Source organism: Equus quagga, chromosome 15, assembly GCF_021613505.1.
Source record: "Equus quagga isolate Etosha38 chromosome 15, UCLA_HA_Equagga_1.0, whole genome shotgun sequence".
NCBI lineage: Eukaryota > Metazoa > Chordata > Mammalia > Perissodactyla > Equidae > Equus > Equus quagga.
Genome location: NC_060281.1, coordinates 87,346,879 through 87,365,343, shown reverse-complemented (window position 1 = coordinate 87,365,343; position 18,465 = coordinate 87,346,879). Strand labels below are relative to the sequence as shown.

The window sequence follows — 18,465 nt, the reverse complement described above, 5'->3', positions numbered from 1 at the left end:
AAAAAAAAGAATGAAGACATTTAATTGACAACTTGTGAGAAGAAATTAGTGATTTTTTTTTTTTTAAATTTCAGCAACAGTTGGCTTTATCTTCCTGGGAAATTAGTCCCTAACATCCTATATAGTTTGTATATGCTAAACAGGAAATGGCAACTTGTTTAACCCATGACTTAAATAGCTTTTTCCCAAAATGTGTGCAAGTTATAGAATGTATGCTGTGTTCATGGTTTTTCAGTTCATGGAGAGAATGACCATCTCTCCGCCTTGATCTGGAATGTTTCAGGGTTAATCCCTAGTTCCACTCTCTTGGAAGTAATCCAGTGGGGTCACAACTACTTAGTGTTTTTATACATTCCTTTGTTGCTTTTGAGATGAGAGTAAGTTTTCTACCATTTTAGTACCTTTAGAAGTGATGAGCAACTTAATGAATGGCCCAGAGATCTGAAGAACCACCTTCAGGGTTTAGACTATAGATTTTAGTTAGCCAGTAATAGTGCAGTAAGTTTTAGCCTTTTATGGGAAAGGCCAACATGTTACTTGTGATAGTCTGTAATTTTTTGTTTGCTATTTTTCCTATGAAGGAAATAAAGAATTTGAGTAGTGAAGTGAATTGCCAAAGAATCAGAACCTGGTTTTATTTTGTTTTGTTTAGGACACTTCTTAACTGAACAAGAGCATTTTACTGTAGAGGTCACCTAGGTGAATTCTCATGCTATGGATGGTGAATCTGAAATTCAGTTAGATAAGGTCGCTGGTCAAAGGTTACTCATCTAGTTGATCACATAGTCTTAGGCAGAGCTTTCAGTATCCTTTTTTATGTTTGGACCGCTACATTAAGAACAAGCAGTTGAAGTCCACTTAGATGTTCACAGATAATTGTGTTTGATAAATGGTTATCTCGGTTCTGAATTTTGGAATGAAGGGCCAAATTTGGAAAGACAGACTATATGATAATTTTGGAAGACCATGAACCGAGACTTCAGAAACTGGGTTCTTGTTCCAGCTTCCCCAAAGACTGTCTTTGATGGTGAAATACAAGCATACCTCGTTTTACTGTGCTTTGCTTTATTGCACTTCACAGATAACTGTTTTTTACAAGAACCTCCACGAATAAAAAGATATGACTCACCGAAGGGTCATGATGGTTAGCACTTGTGAGCAATAAAGTATTTTTTAGTTAAAGTACGTACGTTATTTTTGTGGACGTAATGCTGTTGCACACTTAATAGACTACAGTATAGTTTAAACATAACTTTTATGTACACTGGGAAACCAAAAAGTTTGTGTGACTCGCTTTATTGCGATATTTGCTTCATTGCAGTGGTCTGGAACCAAACCTGCAATATCCCTGAGGTAGGCTTGTAATAGTAACAGCAGTTAACTGCTTCAGGTTAGTCACTGTTTTAAACATGGTTGAAAGTATTCTTTATAGTAATCCTGCTGGAAGAAGGCTTACTTCTATTTTGCATTTGAGGAAACTGAGGCTCGGAGAGATTAAGTTATATGCCAAAGGTTACACAGCTGTTAAGTGGCAGATTTAAGGCAATAAGATCTGGTCACAATGGTTAGTACTTTTAACGATTAGGCAGTACTGACTCTAGTTAGTTTTACCTTTAAAAGCTTGTCTCCTTGTCTGTAAAGCAAGGGTTTACTTCCAACATTAAAAGTCTTCAATTTTAGTTTATCTTGTTGAGCCTGTAATTTGAGGATTTTCAGATATTTCTTTGCTTATTTCTTCTGCTACTTTATTAGGAGTAGGTGGACAGAGCCAAGGCAAAGAATCGAACCTCAGTGAAGTCACTTGTTTAAAGTGAAAGTGGAGAATTTTCTGTGAATTTGACTTACCATGTTGAACTGGAATCACCTCCTTGTACGAACATTTGAGGGTTGGATGTATCATTTTGGAAGCTCTGGAATTTTTTAGCTGGATCACACCTTTGAAGTTGTCTACTTTTGAATGTGTACGGTCCTGCCAGAAGAAAATGCACACCCTAGAACACCAAGAAAAGTTTTTGGTTTGTAGCCAGTCTCAAGAGATTTTTTTTTATTGTGGTAACCTGACGGGAAGTTCATTTCTAGAGGAAACAAATTTTTAAATTTTCGTTAGATATGACTTGTTACTCCTAACGATGGTAGATGTATCGCATCTTGTCAAGTGGTACAATGTCACCTTCAGAGAAGGGAAGATTTGTCTTACGGTACCTTCTCCTTTGTTCTAATTTTAAAAACAAGACCATGTTAGGGTGTCTGACATTTACAGTATTGCCACATTGTGAATTATGAAAGAAATGACACTTTGCCTACCTGCCATTTCATGTAGACTTGCAAACAGAGCCAGGCTACAAGGGTGGAAATCAGTGTGGTGCAGTGGAAGGAGCATGGGCTTGAGAGCCAGCCAGGCTTGGATTTGACTGCTTCCTGGTTGTGTCCTTGGGCAGGTCAACTTCTCTGAGCCTCAGTTTCTTTATCTATAAGATGGGGCTAATCTGAGAGTGATTATGAGGATTTTGTAAAATAGTGTTTATAAAATAATTAGCTCATACCTGGTACGTAGTAAACATTTACTAGATGGCGAGTATTATTTGTTCTGTTTGTAATATTAGCTTAAAGAAACCAAAAGTTGATCAGTGTGTGTACCAAACCTGCTGTTTGGTGCTAGTCATTAGATAAATTCTTAGTGAATTCTGGAACATTTGTTGGAGATGATAAACATCTGTCTTGAGTTTTTTTGGCTATTAACTACGATAACTATTGATGGTTATTCTCTTGGTTACAACAAAGTTAAGGTTTAAAGGAAACTTGGGAAATTCTCATTGTAACATGAGTCTTAGGCTAATTTCTTTTAATACTGGATGTTGCTAGTAGGAGATGATAAAAATTAGTGTTTTTTAATAAAAGGAGCTTTACGCTGTTACTGCTCTTTGGTGGTGGCTTCAGTGACTGCGAGTAAGAAGTTGAGAAATCTAGGCACTAGATTCCAGATGTAGTGGTGGTAGTAATGTTCCTTTGGCTTAAGATGTATATCTTAAGGCACTCCACAGACCTGCTAAGTGTTCTGGTACAGCAGGATGCTTCAGCCAGGATGCCTGCTTTCTATGTCTATTCCTGTTGGCACATTTACTAACTTATCATTTTGGCCATATGATATTTTTGGGTTGTTTTATCCGTATGTGAAGTTAAGGTGGAGGAACTTGTCAATTCTAGAGGCAGTGTTTCTTATCACTTATAATCCTATTGAAATGTAGGTTCACACTCTAAATGTATTAAAGCCACTCAAATGTAAACTGGTTGCTCTAGAATTTTTCTGCTTTATTTTCTAGCAATTAGGGCAGTTAACTATTGTCAGCATATCGACGAACTCAGCCAAGCTATCACTGTTTAGTGGGCTTATTGGTTTAAGTCTCTTGGTTTAAATTCAGGCTGAATATAAATAGGGAGACCATTTTCTTTACATAATGAGTAGATTTACATGTGAATCTATTACTGGAAATGCTGAGCTGTAAAACTGTTTTGTTCATGGTACAAATTGTATAAAAGCCAGGAAAAGTTGAAAGAGTTTGAAAATTTTTGTCTTTTTCGAGATGGTTAATCTTTCTTGAATCACATGCAAAGAGTTTTTAGGTCTGTGAAGAAAAAAATTTCTTTTGATATTCAAATATCTCTATCTCAAATGCTAGCTAGCAATGATACACCTCTTTCAACATTATTTGAAAGAAAGGGAGAACTTATGAGTTGGTATGTTTTGGTTTTTATGAGTTTAAGAGATACTAGAACCCTGGTGTTAGCATTCGTTAGTAGGATCAATTAATCAGTTGGCGGTCTAGAGAAGATTGACTGTTGTCACTGACATTACCAACACTTGTCACAAAAGGCCCCTTTTATGATGTGTTAGTATACATCACAAAAGTACCCCTTAGCTACATTTCAAGGATGTCTGTCAAAAAAAAAATATTTAACTTATCTGAAATATGTATGTGCGGAACAGCATCAATACTGTATGGAACAACAAAGACCATTTGGAATGTTTTCTTTAGATTCTAAACATACAAGGCACATTTCTAAACATTATGTGGAAAGTAGTGGAAACTTGGCCAGAGTTTCTTTGTGCTTGCCTTTTTGAGAACTTTTTACTGAATTCTAAATGTTTCTCATTTTCGTGTGAAGCAATCAGAAATATGTATTGCTGAGAAGCAGTTGCTGTTTCTGTTTTGATTTCTTTGCCCTGATGGCAGAGGGTATCAGAATTGATTTTCCAGATTATTCATATTCACCATTCTCACTACTAAAGGCCAGATACTTCATTATTTAACTTATTTATTCCAAATATTTCTGCATACAAGTTGTAGTCTCATTCTTATTATGATTGTGTTCTTGTTTTTTCCCCAGGAGCTGTGTTTCTGAGATTCCTTAAGTAAAAGTACTGATTCTTATTGAAATGAGAAGTATTGCAATAGAATTTATTTTATGTTTTTATATAACAACCTTCAAAATTAAAAAAATTCAGAGTATAGAAAACTAATTTACTTTGTAAGTTTCTCAGTCACTTCTAAGTCAGATGAATATGACTGGTTGAAATCTTGAGAGCAAATGTCACATTTACTTTTACCTTATGTTACTGTCAGCAAATTACCTTAATTTTCCAGTTTGTTTCTCCCTATTTCTTTAGTGGAGTAATCTACAGAGTACTTTTTGGTTCCTTCAATTGATAATTGGGGAAGTTAAGATGATGATTCTAGAGACTTAGATATTTTTAATAATTAAATATATGGATGTGTTATGCAGGTTTTTCTCTTAGTAATTGTTTTTTTCGGGGCTGGTGTGGAGATGTGTACTAGTTAAGTTCATGCCCTCTGCTTTGGCAGCCTGGTGTTCGCAGATTCAGATCCCGGGTGTGGACCTACACGTGGATCATCAAGCCATGTTGTGGTGGTGTCCCACATGCAAAATAGAGGAAGATTGGCACAGGTGTTCAGGGCCAATCTTCCTCACCCCCTCCCCCCCAAAAAAAAGAAAAAGAAAAAAAATTGTGTTTTTTCATGTAAAATAATTAAGAATTGAATTTTGGTCAGAAGAATTTGAACTTTATTTTCTAGGTGAATTAGGTATAAAATTGCTGCTTTTGGTTAAAAAATATTTATTGATGCTGCTTTTGGGTTAGCAACAGATATATTCACTGATCTCATGGGTCAAAGTTCCTCCTAAAATTCCAAGAACTGGTAGTTTTAATTCAAAATTTGCATTTGTAAAAATTTGAAAACTTACTTGAGGAAAAACCAGTGTTCCTGGACAGTTCAGTTTTGGGTATTTATTTTATAAAAATATGTTTACAATTTATTTTAATATAGTGAGTGATCAGATTCTAGATACTGGCTTTTTAATATTGGTATATTTCATTCTAAATTTTGAGGAATTTTCACTTTATCTGCTGGCTGAAACTTTGTATTCAAAAAAATCAGCTGGAATAATTTGGTTACTTTTGAAAAATTGCTGATGGTAATATATTATGTGGATTAATGATCTTATATTTCTTTAATCCACAGTCAGGGTTTCTATGGGGGCTGGCCCGTTGGCGTAGTGGTAAAATTCACACATTCTGCTTTGGCAGCTTGGGGTTTGCAGGTTTGGATCCCGGGCACGGACCTAACACCACTTGTCAAGCCACATTGTGGTGACATCCCACATAAAGTAGAGGAAGATTGACACAGATGTTAGCCCAGTGACAATCTTCCTCAAGCAAAAAAGAGGAAGATTGGCAACAGATGTTAGCTCAGGGCGAATATTCCTCACCCAGAAAATAAAAATAAAGTCGAGGTTTTTAGTGGACACGTCCTACTTTTATATCTAATAAGACTTATAGGAAATAGCACAAATTAAAGAGAGTGTAAATGGAGGAAGAATTGTAAGGATACATCTTATGCATAAATATCATCTTTATTGAGTTCTGAATAACATGGTAATTGTGTGTTTACCCAACCGAAACTTTGAGCAGCCTCCTCGAGGAGGAGATGACCATTGGCTACCTTCCTTGAAGAGGTTAACTTTAATGTGTCCTAGGAGACCACACACATCTATTGTCCTCGAAGGAGTTGTTCAAGAGGGTCTTGGGTTCCTTTCTTTAATGTGGAGAATGTTCTGTTTTGAACCGGAATTAGAGAAAGTCTTCTCACTTTCAAGTGGAATATTTTTGCTTATAAACTGTGCAAAAGTGGATGGGTTTTCTTTTTTCACCAGTAGATCACACGCTAGTATTGATAAAGCAAAATGCTAACAAGTTATCCATTGAGCATGCTTAGAGATATGCAGAAACTGGCAGCTTAGTTAAGACATTGAAAAATAAAATACAGGCATTTTTCTAGGCAGAATATGAATAGTGAAAAAAACTGCTTTCAGCACTAGTACACATAGGAATCGTTTAATGCTTCAGAATGGATGTCTCTACTCAATATAGTAAGAATAAACATTTCTGAGTAGATAGCAGAACTTGATTAACACTTGAGGGGGATTAGCAAGCTCTGGAAACACTTAAATTGTGGGGAAGTTTAAATTTCAGTAGTGTAATTCGACAATACAAATGGCGATTTTAGATTGTCTAAAAACTTATAAATATTTTATAACCTTGACTTTTTATTAGGAGTCATAGTTCAATTTCGTAATTCTTTTGCTAACTCTTAGTATTTATCATTTCAGAACCACTCATGAATTCTTGTTTGGTGCTCTTGCTGAACTGGTTGATAATGCCAGGTATGTAGTCTTCAGGCACATTCTTGGCTTGAAATGTTTTTGGATCATTGTGACCTTTGCTCTCTGAAGACTTGGGAGAAAGGCAATTCTGTAGCAGCTGCAACTCACTCCTAAGAGGCTTCTTATCCAAAAAGTATTTTTAATAGCACATTAGTTGATACTTGCACTTTACTTGATTAACTTTAATTTATGCATTACTCTATGTTCTAGCCTAAAAATAATGAACTTATGACCTCCAAAGCTACCTTCCCTTGTGTATTAGAGCAAGATAATTGTAGTGACACTCAGGGAATTAAGATAGAAACTTAGGAATCAAATTAATGAGCAAGACAAGCTCTGATTTAATTTGTGCTACCAGGATAGTACAGCATCTAATGTCTTTGAAATTATACCAAAGATATTGATTGTGTCTTCCCAAAATGTATGTTTGATTGTTAGATAACTCTAGTTGATCAAAGCATCTTCCATTGTTAGCAGCTGTGCTTGGAAGAAATCATTCTTTAGCACTGTCTTATTGTGAGTTTTGAATGATGGAAGCCTAGAAATGTTGCACAAGACTGAAAAGAAGTTTGGGTTAGTTCAGAAATAAACAAATAGCAAAACCCAAATCAAGATTCTGTTTATAATTATATTATGAAAATAGTGTCTCAGTCTTGTTTCTGAATGCAAACATAATTCGGACACATTGTTTATTGACCAGGTATTGATGACTAATGAAGGAAGAAAAGGATGCGTTGACAGTAGAATTATTTTCTAAACAGATCTCCAGTTAATGAGCTTACTGATAGTTTTCTTTGTCTGCCTGTGTCTAGACCGTAAACCTGCACTATTATTACTTTTATTGTTCTTATTTACTGGACTGCTCATGGAAGTGTGTTGTTTAACAAGTTGTTTAACCAGAAAATTCCCATTTTGTTTCAATCTTGGTTGGCTCATAATTTTTTTATTCAACTTAAAAATGTTGTCGGTTAATGGAACTATGTTTGAATTTGCCACTTGTTAACTTAGTGAGACCATGGTGTGCTGTGGCAGACTGCTTTGTAGTATATGGTGAACTGGAGATTTTCTGGGAGTATGTGTTCCTGCTCATGCACACATTTTACCAATCTCTCTCATATTTGCAAATATTTTTACATGTTTCAGAATAGGTACATGTCAAGCTCTATGCGTTTCAGTGGATTTTTTGCATTTAAAACCAGTGAAACTCTCTGTGCCTCATTTTTCTTGCCTGCAGTTGGCAGAATTGGACTAGATTGCGTCCAAGCCTTTATGGAAGCCTTCACTGATGGCTGAATTTGTATTTTAGCTGATGGCTGCTGTCTAATGGAGTGCCCCTACTTTCTTTCAAGGTTAGGGAGGATAAGATAGGCTCATGAATCAGTCTGCTGACTGTAGTACATATACTATGAGACCTGATTTTTCATAGGCTTTGTGGCAGACTGTTGTTTTCCTTTTTTCTCAATATTTTGGTGAGAAGGAAAAATGGACAAGTTATTGGAACATTTTTTGTGATTGCCATCAAATGAGTGAAACATATTTTAGTCATTTCTTAGTGTGTAAAGGGAAATGTTCTTATCCTCTAGATGTTTCAACTATGTAATTTGTATTTAAAAAATGTATCCAGGTCCTACGTGTCATGTGATTATTTTGACTAATTCAGAGCTCTAGAAGTGTCTCATAGACATATAAGGAAAATTGTGTTGGCAAGTTTGAAAGTATAGCTTTAATGTATACCAAGTTTCTGTATGATTTCCTGAAAATAGAGTCAAAATAGTAAGCATCCCACTTAAAATACTATGTATTTTGATGATTGGTATTTCATGTTCTCATTTGGATCTTGATTTTTTTCTTTTAATTTTGCAGAGATGCTGATGCCACCAGAATAGATATTTATGCAGGTAAGACAGATGTCAGTCCTTTCTTTTAATGTCTGGTTCCTTTTAATGCATTTGTTGTGTACCTAAGAAGAAATGAGTGGGAAACAACTGGTTTTTGGGCCCGGGGAGATGACAGGATTACTCCAGGTCTTCGGTAGAAACAGGGCAGCCCCGGTCAGGTGTGTAATAGAAACCAAGAATGTTGGTGTAAAGAAACTACCATGGGGTGCCACCAGGAGATTTATGGGGATGATGGAGTAGAGTCATAGGGAGTGAAATGATTAAGTACCAGTGATTTTACTGGTTGGAGTTAGCAGGTGACCAGGTTTGTAGTACCTACAACCAAAGAGAGATCTTGTTGGAGGACTTTTTCTCTCTTTGCAACCTTGGTCAGGACCAGACCCAGCCTGGAGAGTTGCTGGTGTCAGTTGCATAAAACAGCTGAGTTCCTGGGTTGATAATCAGGTTTGCAGAGGCGATGTTCTCAGACAGAGGTGTCAGGTAGGAAGGAGCACTGCTTTGCTTGAGATTTAAAGATATTGTCGGCGTCTCCTGTTTTGCTTATTTAATTGGCTCTGCTGTTGGGCAGTAAGATCCTTTCTCTTTTTCCTAGAGTGGGTACAACAGTGGAAGAATTCTTAGTCATTATCACTGGCCTTTTTAAAAAAAATTTAAATAGTTTGCTTTCTACCTGTTCAATGTATGTACCAGCATGTTTTTTGGTCATTTGAATGCTAAAAATTTGAAAGTGGAATAGAGGAAGATGGTTTTTAAATCCAGTTTGGCTAGCATGATCTATTTTTCTGACAGACTTTTCTGAAGTCTTCTGAAAGATTTGAGGTAATATTTTGAATAACGTTGTCTTAGCTTCTGAGAAGACTTGAATGTTTTATAGGAATATACACTTATCAAATAACCCCTCTTCTTAATGGATCCATTTGATAAATGAGAACAAGCACACAACTAAGAAGTAATTCTCAGAACCTCCAATGTTATAATTATGAAAAATCTTCAAGATTTGATGAATTTCTCCTGCCTGGTATACTTTGGAGCAGAGAAAATATGCTGAAGAGCTTAAAGTCAGCTATACTGCTTAAATTCTCAAAGCCTTTTGTTCAAAAGGTTCTGCCAAAGTGGTGAAAATAAGACTCCTTTTATTTTTAGAAGAAAGTAACAGGAAAAAGGGGCACAGCAGAAGAATGTTAAAAGATGGTTACTAAACTCTCAGGCCAGGTGGAGGGGCCATTCCCAAGCTACAGTGCGTATCTTACATCTCATTGTTCTTTAGTGAGTAATAGTAACCGTTACCTCTGAAAGAAATGGCACCTGTTTTAATCGTTGTACCAATGGCAAAGTAGAGAGTGGGGGCCTCCAAGTTACATCGAAGGGACAGATCATCATGGCTGAGTCTATTTGGAAGAAGCTTTCTGAAAAACATCATCTCTGCCTCCTGCCACCTTTGGTGGGTGAAGTTCAGTAAGGAAATTTAGTCCTTTACACTGAGAATGCCTCAGAACAGTCGGATTTCAATGTAAATGACAAAGGCCCCGTATGCATTTATTCTGTGCTCAGTGTTACTCCTCTTGTGCTTTGGGAGGAGCTAAGAGAGGATGAGGGTGGGGCCTTTGCTAAGTTCTCATTAGAGAGCTTAGTCTCTAATTGGAGAGACAGTTAACATTCTACAGATGACAAGAGAACAATAGCTTGATCCTGAGGGAACTATCAAGGCTGTTAAGGATTAAATGGTGCAGTAGAAGCTCTAAGCACTATAGCATTTTGGAAAAGACTTGATTTACTCTCAAGATTGGGAGTCTTGGCTGAGATGTCCTAAATTTCGCACCTTTCTACCTCAGTGCCTTATTAACACATTCAACAGGAGGGAAAAAAGCAACCTCATCTTACAAGTAAAATAATAGAATTAGTAATATGTTAATACTATAAAGTTCTTGTTGTTAGTACGTGGGGGGAAAGTATTTTCCTGTCTCCCCTTCTGAAACTAAATTGATACTGAACTTGGAAATCTCCCCAAATATCAGATGTAGCTTGAATTCACCACAGTGTCACATTTTAAAAGATTGTGTTTAAACCTGAGAAGGGTAAGAAAGGAATCAGACTCTCAAAAAACCGAGGTGTTCACTCACCCAAAGCATTCTTAGACGGGGCGAGACCGTAACGTGCCTATCAGAAGTAGACTGTTTTTTTATTGACTTGTAGACTTGCTTAGATAGGGAGTGCCAATCCTCAAAGAAAGATGACTTTTGTGTTGCCGATTCAGTGGTTAGTAAATGGAAAATTAGAGCAAATGTAACTGAAGTGAATACTGCTCAGACAGGTTGCAAAGTACCATGAAGAACTTGGATGTAATTTTATTACAGCTTCTGCTAAGGGCAGTATTTTATCACCTCTGACTTTTGACATAGAGCTCCATTTTTACATCTGTTCTCCCACTCCTTTTTTTTCCTGTCTTATCCTCAGTGGGAGTTGGATGGAGGGATGTCCGGCTCATTTGAAGAAGTGAGACTTAGCTATGTTGGGGGAAGCTTAGATGTGCAGCCTTGCAAACTGGTTCTGATAATCTTACATAGTTGCTACCAGGATCTGAAGCCCAACTGCAAAGAAGGTAGTTTGGCTTTGCCTTCCGTCTTGCTTCCAAGATATCTGATGGGAGGGGGAGCAGACAACCCCCAGCTGCTTAGACTCTCCTCTGTCCAGAACTCCCTCTCCTTCATCAAAATCCTGTCCTTGGAGGTTTCAGATCTCACTCAGTTGACTGATTAAAGTAAATATCAGGTATGAGGAAAGCCTCTCTAACAGGTAGACTGTTTGGGGAGATACTTTTGAGCAGGGAAACCTTCCAGGTCTTGCTCTCTCTAGCTCAGTGCTTCTCAAAGAGTGGTCTACTGATGGACAGTATTGGAATCACTCAGAAGTGTGTTAGAGATGCAAATTCTCAGGTACTACCTCAGACCCACTCTCCAGGGGTCTCTCCAGGGTAGAGCCCAGAATCTGTATTTTAACAAGCTCTTTAGGTGATTCTTAGGCACGCTACGTTTTGCTCTAGCTGGTACTCTTCTTTTTTTTTTTTTTTTTAAAGATTTTATTTTTTCCTTTTTCCTCCCCAAAGCCCCCCGGTACATAGTTGTGTATTCTTCGTTGTGGGTTCCTCTAGTTGTGGCATGTGGGACGCTGCCTCAGCGTGGTCTGACGAGCAGTGCCATGTCCGCGCCCAGGATTCGAACCGACGAAACACTGGGCCGCCTGCAGCGGAGTGCGCGAACTTAACCACTCGGCCACGGGGCCAGCCCCAGCTGGTACTCTTCTTAGTCTCCTTCTGCTTAAACCCACATGCTTACCTAGTCTGTTAGAGTAGCATCCATTGGACTGTAAGCTCCACGAAGGCAGTGCACATCTGCATTGTTCACTGCTATTATCCTCATCACAGAGCCAGGCACACAGGAAGTGCTTAGTAAATATTCATTGATTACATGAGTGATTGGGATCAACATTGTGTCAGGTGAAGACTCAGCACTGCCTGTTACTGAAGTTTCTGCTGTGTTAGCTAGTCTTTCTTGCCCCTGAGGTCAGTTTCACATCCTCCACAGGTGGGTCTCTTACCCTCATAAACCACAGGAAAAAGCTTTGAAGTGAAGGCCTTAAGCAAGAAAGGAATCTCAGATCCACTGTTAAGTGATGATTGTGTGTTAAAACAGCCTGCTGAATTCTGTTCTAACAAACACAAGGGCCTAGAAGTAACTTCCTAGGTAGTGTTCAAGAAATGCCAGTAATCCTTGGGGACTTTAAAAATGTAATTGGCTTGAACTAGTTTCTAGATTCCAAAGCAGAGTCTTCATGTGCAGTTTATGGCTGAAGTGTACATTGTACAGCAGATGGCTCTGGGCTAGATTTAGAACACTTCTTTTACCATGCTCTATACCTGACCCAGTTGGAGTCTCCTTATGACACTTCGCTTCCCCTAGAAGGAAACTTTGAAGAAAGTGCTTTTTTGCACTTTCCTTGCACTTGCTCTTGCTTGCTGGATCTCCTTTGGATTCTTTAGACTCAGATAAGAGGCACTGCCACAGGGAGAAATTTTCCTATCTACCAGTAGTACTTCCAAGAAGGACCTTGCCCTTGAACTTTCAAGAAGCATTTGTTACCAATGTTTCACAAAGTTCAGCTTCCTGAACACTGAGTGATACTTGAAAATCTCTGTGGTTTATAGTACTTCTGAAATAGCATTTTAAATTATATTAACTAGTCCATTTAACAGAAGGCGGTCATGACTCACTTGAATCTTTAGCCTGAGGGGAGGACAGAGAGCTTTTTAAACTGAGATTCCCCAGCTTAGATAGTTGTATAAAGTTGGTGAATTGCATCTTGGGGGAGACCAAAAAAGTCCTCAATTAGGAGCTGGGCTCCAAAGCAGCCTTGGGCTTGTCCTTGTAGTACCTTACACAGACCTTCCTCCTTTTAGTAGAAGTGGTTTCCTAATTCCTAGGCCCATGCTATTACTCTTTTGTCCACCTAATCCTGATCATTGGGTCAAAAGGCACCTTGGAAACTACTCTGGGCCCCTTCCCTATTTGTGAATCTTCTCCAGTACCTGTGACATGCTTGGACTCAGAGGTTCTTCCACTGGAATGGCAGCCACAGCCTGTTGTGTTCTCTTCCTATCGGCCAGGAGGGGCTGTCGTGGCTTCTCTGTGTCTTATTGTCAAAGGACTGTTCCTCCTTCCAGTTCCTAGCAGGGCCAGCTGGGAACCCGGCAGCTCTCACTGCACCCTATGCCTTCTCACTCCTGGGTTGGGGAGCCATTTCAAGGACCCATAGCAAGCAGGCGATATGATGATGAATACAGATAGCTCAGAAACTGCAGTTTCCCTGGGGATAGTCACGTAGAGATGTAATACTTCATTTTCTAGATAGCAGCTGCCACCACTGTGCCCATAGCATGTCTAGCTTGATCAGTTTGTGTGGAAGCTACCCCAGACTTAATCACAAACGAGGTATTCTGTTGAATTTGAGCAATGTTGATAAGGTAGAGCTTGTAGTACTTGGAGTGGCTTTAATGGCTTGGGGTCCACAGCAGAGGGCAGAGGTAGAATAATCCAGGTGGAGAGAGGCAGAAGGATAATTGAGATATGTGTGAAAACATGCGTATTCAGTGGTCCTGGGTGTGGTTAGATGCTGAACCAGTTATTCCTGCCCTTCTTATAGATTCTCTCAAACTTTGTCAGGAACTAGAAAGCATTAGAGAACCTTTGATGGGAATTCCCACCCCCAGGGCCCTGATGTTTAACTTGCACTTGCTAGGACTGTTAGAAGGAGAAACTGGGTTTGACTTGACCTTTTTGGACCAAGCTTCACATTGATTCACCTGCTGATCATATCCATGTTGTTTCCCACTATGAGTTACCACCCAGTAATGGCATCTACCTCTTTTTACAGAAAGGCGAGAGGACCTTCGGGGAGGATTTATGCTTTGCTTTTTGGATGATGGAGCAGGAATGGATCCAAGTAAGCGATGAGATGATTGCTGCTTTTGAGGAGGATGTGACCATTTTTACAGATACTTACTCTGTTAACTTGTTTTTCTGTTGCCTCACTATTGTGATCAGAAGATCCACCTGGGGAGAGAAGTCTGTTGCACCATCTCAGGCTTAATTCCACTAATGGATTTGCTGGGTCTTGTCCTGGCATGGGAGATAGGATCTGAATGGCAACCTGTAGTCAATCAGATTACCTGTCTCTTGATGTTGTATTTGTCAACATCCTGGAGCTGGTACTACAGCGGCCTCCCCTAGCCTTATTACCATGTTCTGGTAACAGAACAAGGTCATAGAGGTGGTACTGACAGGCCAGTCAGAGGTTGCCTCCATTTGCCTCATGGTTGTGAATTTCCTTGGACAGAGGTTTTCAGTAGACACACAACACTGCTTAGATTTATTAAGGCTCAGACCTTTGAATTTTTAGGACCCTGGGAAAGAAATGCAAACTTCTCACTTTCTCTTTTGCCTGCCGCTTCAGGTGATGCTGCCAGTGTTATCCAGTTTGGGAAGTCAGCCAAGCGAACACCTGAGTCCACCCAGATTGGGCAGTATGGGAATGGGTTAAAATCGTAAGTATACTAGAAACTTGTCACAGGACTCAAAACAAAATCAAGCATTGCTCTCATGCTTCTGTCCAGTGAAAACTTTCTTCTGCTTCCATCGTTGTAACTCTGAAACAGAAGGAAAGTCAGAAAGGAGTGGTGGTTTGAGGACTTACCAACTGTTGTCCAGCCTAGTTTACTTTACAGATTGAAAAGTATGAACATCCAAAACCCGTCGGAGTGAGAGAAGCGGTAGGTTTCTCTTGGCACTGTGCTCTGGAATTATACCTCTCCTGTTGAAAATTCTTATTTTCACCTATGGTTGAGGACGCGAGTGGTTGTTATGTGGGGTTGAGATGTATTTGAGATGGTGAGGGGATCACTTCACAGTGCAGCAGTGTTCCCTGAGCACATGCCACATGTCACGCTTTGTGCCAAGCACTGGGGATCCAGGGTGAGTAAGAGAGACCCCTGAATCCTCCCACCCAGAGGACATGGTCTCGACTGACATGTCCTGCTAGGCCCTGTAGCAGGGGCCTACCTAATGTCTTCAAATCCCTTGGGACTTCTTTCTCAGTCCTTGGTTCCCACTTGTTGGATGATTGGAATGTGTTGTTCTGTTTTTGAGTGAAGCCCCAAGAGAAAGGTTTCTATTTCTGAAATGCTCACTTCCAGCTGTACATACCTTTGGAAGAAATAAGATTTAGTGGAACTGGAGTTTATACAAATGGAATTCTGAGTCACGTTTCTAGTCTTGCTGTGGAAATGTGTTGTTTTGTTGGAAATAGGGCATTGGTTTGCTCAGTCAGCAGCATCAGTTGTCCCTCATGTGCAGTGTGCTTTGGGTGTGTGGGGAAGAAAGAAAGTGCTTTCAAAGACATCAGGGACCTGGTACCTCGACTTTGCCATTTGTCTCTCAAGGTAGGAACCAAATGATAATAAGAAGCACGTACCATGTGCCAGGCACTGTGCTAAAAACTTTAGTTGGAAGATCTCGTTTAATCCTCAACTATAGCCCCATGTGGTGTAGTTACCATTATTCTCATTTTCAGCTGAGGAAATTGAGGTTTATGGGGGTGAAGTGACTTGCCCAAAGGTGTAAAAATGCCCAAGTGTGGAGCTGAGATGTGAACCAGGTCTTTCTGACTTCAAAATCGGAGCTGCTGTCCATCTCACTTCAATTAGACAAAGTTTAAATCTCATCTCAGACCCTTAATTACTTCTCTGAACCTCAGCTTCCTCCTTTATAAATTGGGATTATAATATATACCAAGAAGGATAAGGTTAAATGCTATCATTGCTATGAGAGCCCCAGCCTGCTTTCTGGCTTCTTATTTTATTTCTCCTCCTTTGGTCTTTCCGTGGCAGACTCCTGGCCTGATTCTGTGGGTCTGAGGTAGGGCCTAGGAATCTGTGTTTTTCATAGGTTCCCCAGGTGATTCTGGTGTGGGTGATCTAAGTCCCCAGTAACTGAGGTCGCCTAGTGTCAGTGTGATGTGAGAAACCCTGACTTTCTATCTGGCTTGTTGGCCAGCCTCTTCCTGCCTAATCTTACCAATTCTGTGGCCTCAGGCAAGCCGTTTGAACCTTTCTGAATATCTTTCCTGATCTAGAAAATGGGGTTCTAATCTTTGACCATCTCCCTCACAGGTCAAGTTGCAGGAGCAAATGAAATGTGACTCTGAAAGTGCTTAGAAGGTCAGGAAGGAGAGTGTGCCGAAATTGAGAGTGTTGTTAGCATATTTTAGTAGATGGGCTTTTGTAAAGGACCCATTGAGATGGAGCCATCTAGTGTTCAGAGTGTATTAATTTGGAAACCTATTCAGAAATTGAAAAAGTTTCAGGAGGAAGTGATTTGTGATGAGAATAGGGCTGAGAAGCAGGGAAGCCAGCAGAGAGGTGGCATTTTGCGGTTGTTGCTATTCAGCCTTCCAGGTCAGAATCAAAGAAAGAGGGAAGAAAAAGACACAAAGAGAGTTTTTGCCGAATTAGGGCAAGAGTAAGCTTTGACAGAAGGCAAGATAATGTGCCTCATTTTGCCACCGGTAAGCTTCAGGAAGGAAGGAAGAGGACTGTGAAATTGTCCGGGGAAGGAGCACTGCCAGCGCCTTAGGAACTGGAGGAGAAACAGAACTTGGCAGTCCCCAGGGTGTCTCTGGATAGTGTCCTGGGAGTTTTCCTAAGCATTTGGAGAACTGGGACATGGCATTCATTTGTGTGCTTGGCATGTCAGCCTGGTTTGTATTTGTATATAGAAGAGAGTAATAAGACTTCCCATTGCCATCATCTCCCTGGGGTATTATGAGGACTAAATGAGATAATAGCCATAAAGTCCCAGAAGCTGCTTAGAAGGAAGGAGCTAAACAGCCCAATTGTTTGGTGAGCAGTCCTCCCACTGGTGCTTCATGCTTCTGCCCTGTTCCATGCTGCCTGGAAAGGCCTGTCCTTGCCTGCTCCGCAAGGAGGGTTTAATGTGGCCAAACAGAGGAAGGAAGCAATTGATTCCATTCAGACTTTTGCCTTGTGGAAGTCAGCCTCAAGGCACATTTCCCAGAAACCTGTTGCATCCAAAAGCAGGGACCTGCGTGTATCATAATGAACTTGAGGTGACAAAACAACTCTGAGAAGATGACTGTAATTATAGAACATGAGTTAATTATAGGCCTCTTCAGAAACTGTGGTCAAGAATTACATTTTGTATGGTTAGCCCCTGCATTTGTCTGAGTCTTGGGGTTGTACTGGTTTTTTTTTTGAGGACTTGTGAGCATAGACAGTAGGCTGTTCCCTTGATGGTGCTGCCATTTGATGAGTGGACAGGAGGGGAGTTTGTGTCAGCAAAGGAAGGACAGTATGGGAACTGGATGTGGTCAGCATGGAAGATGTGTTGAAGGTATCAGCTACTGGAGTGAAAGCTGATGGTGGCACAGTCAAAGGGTACAGCAGCCCTTGTGTAGCTGGGATGAACCCAGAGCATGGGTGGTAGGGTTACTTGTTACCATTGTGGCAACAGGTTAGGGGTGAGACTAACCTGGGGCTGGTGATCGGCAGTGAACGTGCCCTAGCAGGGTGGTGAGAAACCCCTGTGCAGTGGGTAAATGTGGTCAAGAAGGTTATAGGGAAAGACTAAGACCAATGGAAAGAGCTGAGGGAGGAGTGTCAGATGGGAGGAGAGGGAATGAGGGCTGTGGAACTCAGCTCAGGGTCCTGGGACCTAAGGGGGCCTTTAGGAGAGCCCTCCAGAGGCAGTTTCAGTCACATCCAAAGCGGGGGTTTGTTCCTTTTTCAGATGAGCTTTTGAATCCCTAGGAGAATAACCCATTTCTGCTTCCCTTTCAGGGGCTCAATGCGCATTGGGAAGGATTTTATTCTCTTCACCAAGAAGGAAGACACCATGACCTGCCTCTTCCTGTCTCGTACCTTTCACGAGGAGGAAGGCATTGATGAAGTAGGTCCCATCCTTATGGTCCCAGTCACCATTCCACATTTTCTGGGTCTTCCCAGGCTGTTTTTGTAGGTCGTTTGCAATGCTGGGCTCATTGGGGTTGCAGGATTGCAGCCATGGCCCCTGTTATGAGATTAGCTGGTTGGATGAATTGGTTGAGGGGTTAAGGTAGATGTCTTAATGTGAGAGGAAGTAGTCTCAAAGCTTCAGAGGAACAGTTGTCCTGTTTCTGAGAATGAGGCCATCAGGTGGCAGGAACCAAGACTTAGATTTGAGACTCTGCTAGATGTGCAGCTTGGATTCAGTTTGACGGG

The 18,465-nt window shown here is 40.2% G+C and overlaps 1 protein-coding gene across 6 annotated transcripts in view; it reads left to right on the top strand.

Moving 5' to 3' along the window:
* MORC2 (MORC family CW-type zinc finger 2) overlaps window positions 1-18,465 on the top strand; it is a 38,116-nt gene that overhangs the window by 1,074 nt on the left and 18,577 nt on the right. For all 6 annotated transcript variants that reach the window (XM_046640449.1, XM_046640444.1, XM_046640448.1 and 3 more), the window contains exons 2-6: window positions 6,688-6,741; window positions 8,605-8,639; window positions 14,067-14,135; window positions 14,646-14,736; window positions 18,046-18,154. In XM_046640449.1, coding sequence (XP_046496405.1) covers window positions 6,688-6,741; window positions 8,605-8,639; window positions 14,067-14,135; window positions 14,646-14,736; window positions 18,046-18,154 — 358 coding nt within the window. The remainder of the gene's footprint in view (window positions 1-6,687; window positions 6,742-8,604; window positions 8,640-14,066; window positions 14,136-14,645; window positions 14,737-18,045; window positions 18,155-18,465) is intronic.